Genomic DNA, 2,412 nt, shown 5'->3' on the forward strand with positions numbered 1-2,412 from the left:
AGGATGGTCTCGATCTCCTGACCTCGTGATCCGCCCATCTCGGCCTCCCAAAGTGCTGGGATTACAGGCTTGAGCCACCGCGCCCGGCCTAAAAAGTATTTTCATAAGATGTTATAACTAAAGTAATATAATAAACAGAATGCCATAGACGTTTCATTCTCATTTTCTAGGCAAACATTAGTAAGCAGATGTCAAAAAGAAAACATTAATAGAAAGCATTTCTAGCCCACCCATCTCACAGTGGCACAATTACAGGAGAGGAATTTCTACACTGACAGCATTAAAAAGACCAGAGAAGAACAATCACATAACCAACAACTCACTACTACAGCGGTGGCTGGGATAAGACTGTGTTTCTCAACTGGGGATGATTTTGTCTCCTAGGGAACATCTGGCAATGTTTGAAGACATTTTTGATTGTCATGACTTACGCAGATGGTATTACTGACATCTAGTGGATAAAAGCCAGAGATGCCGCTAAGCATCACACAATGTACAGGACAGCTGACAAAAAATGTCAGCAGTGCTAAGGTCAAGAAACCCTGGGGTAAAGTAGTGGCAGTAGACATGGAGAAAGGGGAGAAATCTGGAGATCTTTCAAGTTAGTCAGAGAGAAAATGAGAAAAAGGAAGTCAAGAATGTTCTGGTTTTATGGCAAGACATGTTTTTAAAAAGTGCTATAATATATATATGTATAAAGCAGTTTGGGAGCAAAGAGGAAGAAGCAACTAACTCACTCTACTAGGGAAGATACGGGGTGGAAGAGGGTGCACCAGGCAAAGGCTCAGCAGAGTGTTCTAATTCTACTCAAGTAATTATTTTACAAGAAATAAATGAAATACTCAAGTAATTATTTTACAAGAAATAAATGAAAGAAGTTTAACTATTACTTACAATTTTGTCATAAAAGTCTTTGGGAAGTTTGGAAAGGATTTCTACAGCTTCTAAAAGCTCATAAGCATCTATCTGTGGCACCTCATCACCATCATCACCACCTTCAAGGAGAAAAACAAACCTTAAAAATGGTTAAAATTGTTTTACTTATCAGTTATATCAGTCCTTTCACAATCCTGATGAAATTTTAATAGAGAAGGGACCAGACTTATTAAAGCTACTTGCAACTTATATTTTATTAAAGGCAATCCTACAAAATATGCCTAATGAACACAGATTCTTGTGGCAGTGCCAGTTCTGGTTGATTTTTGCAGAAACCAGTGTTTAAAATTGGCTTACCTCCTTCAGCATCTCCACCAGCAGACTGTTGTTGTTCTAATTTAGCTTCTAGCTCTTGTTGGGAACGAAGAAATCGAGTAGGTCTAGGAGCACTTGTTGGCAGTTTGACCCATTCTTCTTCTAGTTCTTTCAACTGCAAATATCATATAATATTTTAAACAACATCTGCATCTCCACCATTAGTTTAACATACTTAATACTTACATTTATTGACATATCAGGACCCATTTCTTTCTTTTTTTTTTTTGGAGACAGAGTCTTACTTTGTCACCCAGGCTGAAGTGCGGTGGCATGATCTTGGCTCACTGCAACCTCCACCTCTTGGGTTCAAGCATTTCTCGTGCCTCAGTCTCTCTAGTGGCTGGGATTACAGGGGTGCACTACCACATCTGGCTAATTTTTGTATTTTTAATAGAGATGAGGTTTCACTATGTTGGCCAGGCTGGTCTTGAACTCCTAACCTAAGGTGATCCTCCTGCCTTAGCCTCCCAAAATGCGAGGAATACAGGTGTGAGCCACCGTGCCTGGCCTCCAATTTCTTATTTATGTGGCTCTACCAGGTCAAACAAGAAAAGATTCATTTATTCATTGAGAGATAGGGTCTCAACTCTGTTGCACAGGCTGGACAATTTTGGCTCACTGCAGCCTCCACCTCCCCAGGTTCAGGTGATCCTCCCACCTAAGCTTCACGAGTAGCTAGGACTACAGGCTGTGCCACCACGCCCGGCCAATTTTTTTTATTATTTATAGAGATAGGGTTTGCCATGTTGCCCAGGCTGGTCTCGAACTCCCGGGCTCAAGTGATCTGTCTGCCTGGGCCTGCCAAAGTGTGAACCACTGCACCAGTGGAAGAAAATATATAATTAAATTATATTTCTTTTACAGCGTAAGTCAAACCAACTTGAATTTACTATAAGGAAGACGTATGTCTGACACTCTCATTAGTTCATTAATTCAGATACATTTACATCATCAGAAGAGTCTCCAAAACCAATTGTAATAAAAAGCCAGAAAGAATGTACTTCACATAGATAGTAAGTTCTGCCACCCAACAGAATTGCAGAGAAAGTTAGTTATGCTCAGAAAAGCTGACTTCAAAATTAAGAATGAAAAATAATAATAATTATTTTTTTTTTGAGGCGGAGTCTCACTCTGTCGCCCAGGCTGGAGTGCAGTGGC

General features: G+C 40.1%; 1 protein-coding gene across 1 annotated transcript in view; it reads right to left on the bottom strand.

The window, feature by feature from the left end:
* CKAP5 (cytoskeleton associated protein 5) overlaps positions 1-2,412 on the bottom strand; it is a 106,941-nt gene that overhangs the window by 73,618 nt on the left and 30,911 nt on the right. Inside the window, exons 5-6 of the mRNA XM_011963557.1 lie at positions 1,234-1,373; positions 895-995 (exon numbers count right to left, since the gene is read on the bottom strand). Coding sequence (XP_011818947.1) covers positions 895-995; positions 1,234-1,373 — 241 coding nt within the window. The remainder of the gene's footprint in view (positions 1-894; positions 996-1,233; positions 1,374-2,412) is intronic.

Source organism: Colobus angolensis, unplaced genomic scaffold (genome assembly GCF_000951035.1).
Source record: "Colobus angolensis palliatus isolate OR3802 unplaced genomic scaffold, Cang.pa_1.0 Scaffold61, whole genome shotgun sequence".
Taxonomy (NCBI): domain Eukaryota; kingdom Metazoa; phylum Chordata; class Mammalia; order Primates; family Cercopithecidae; genus Colobus; species Colobus angolensis.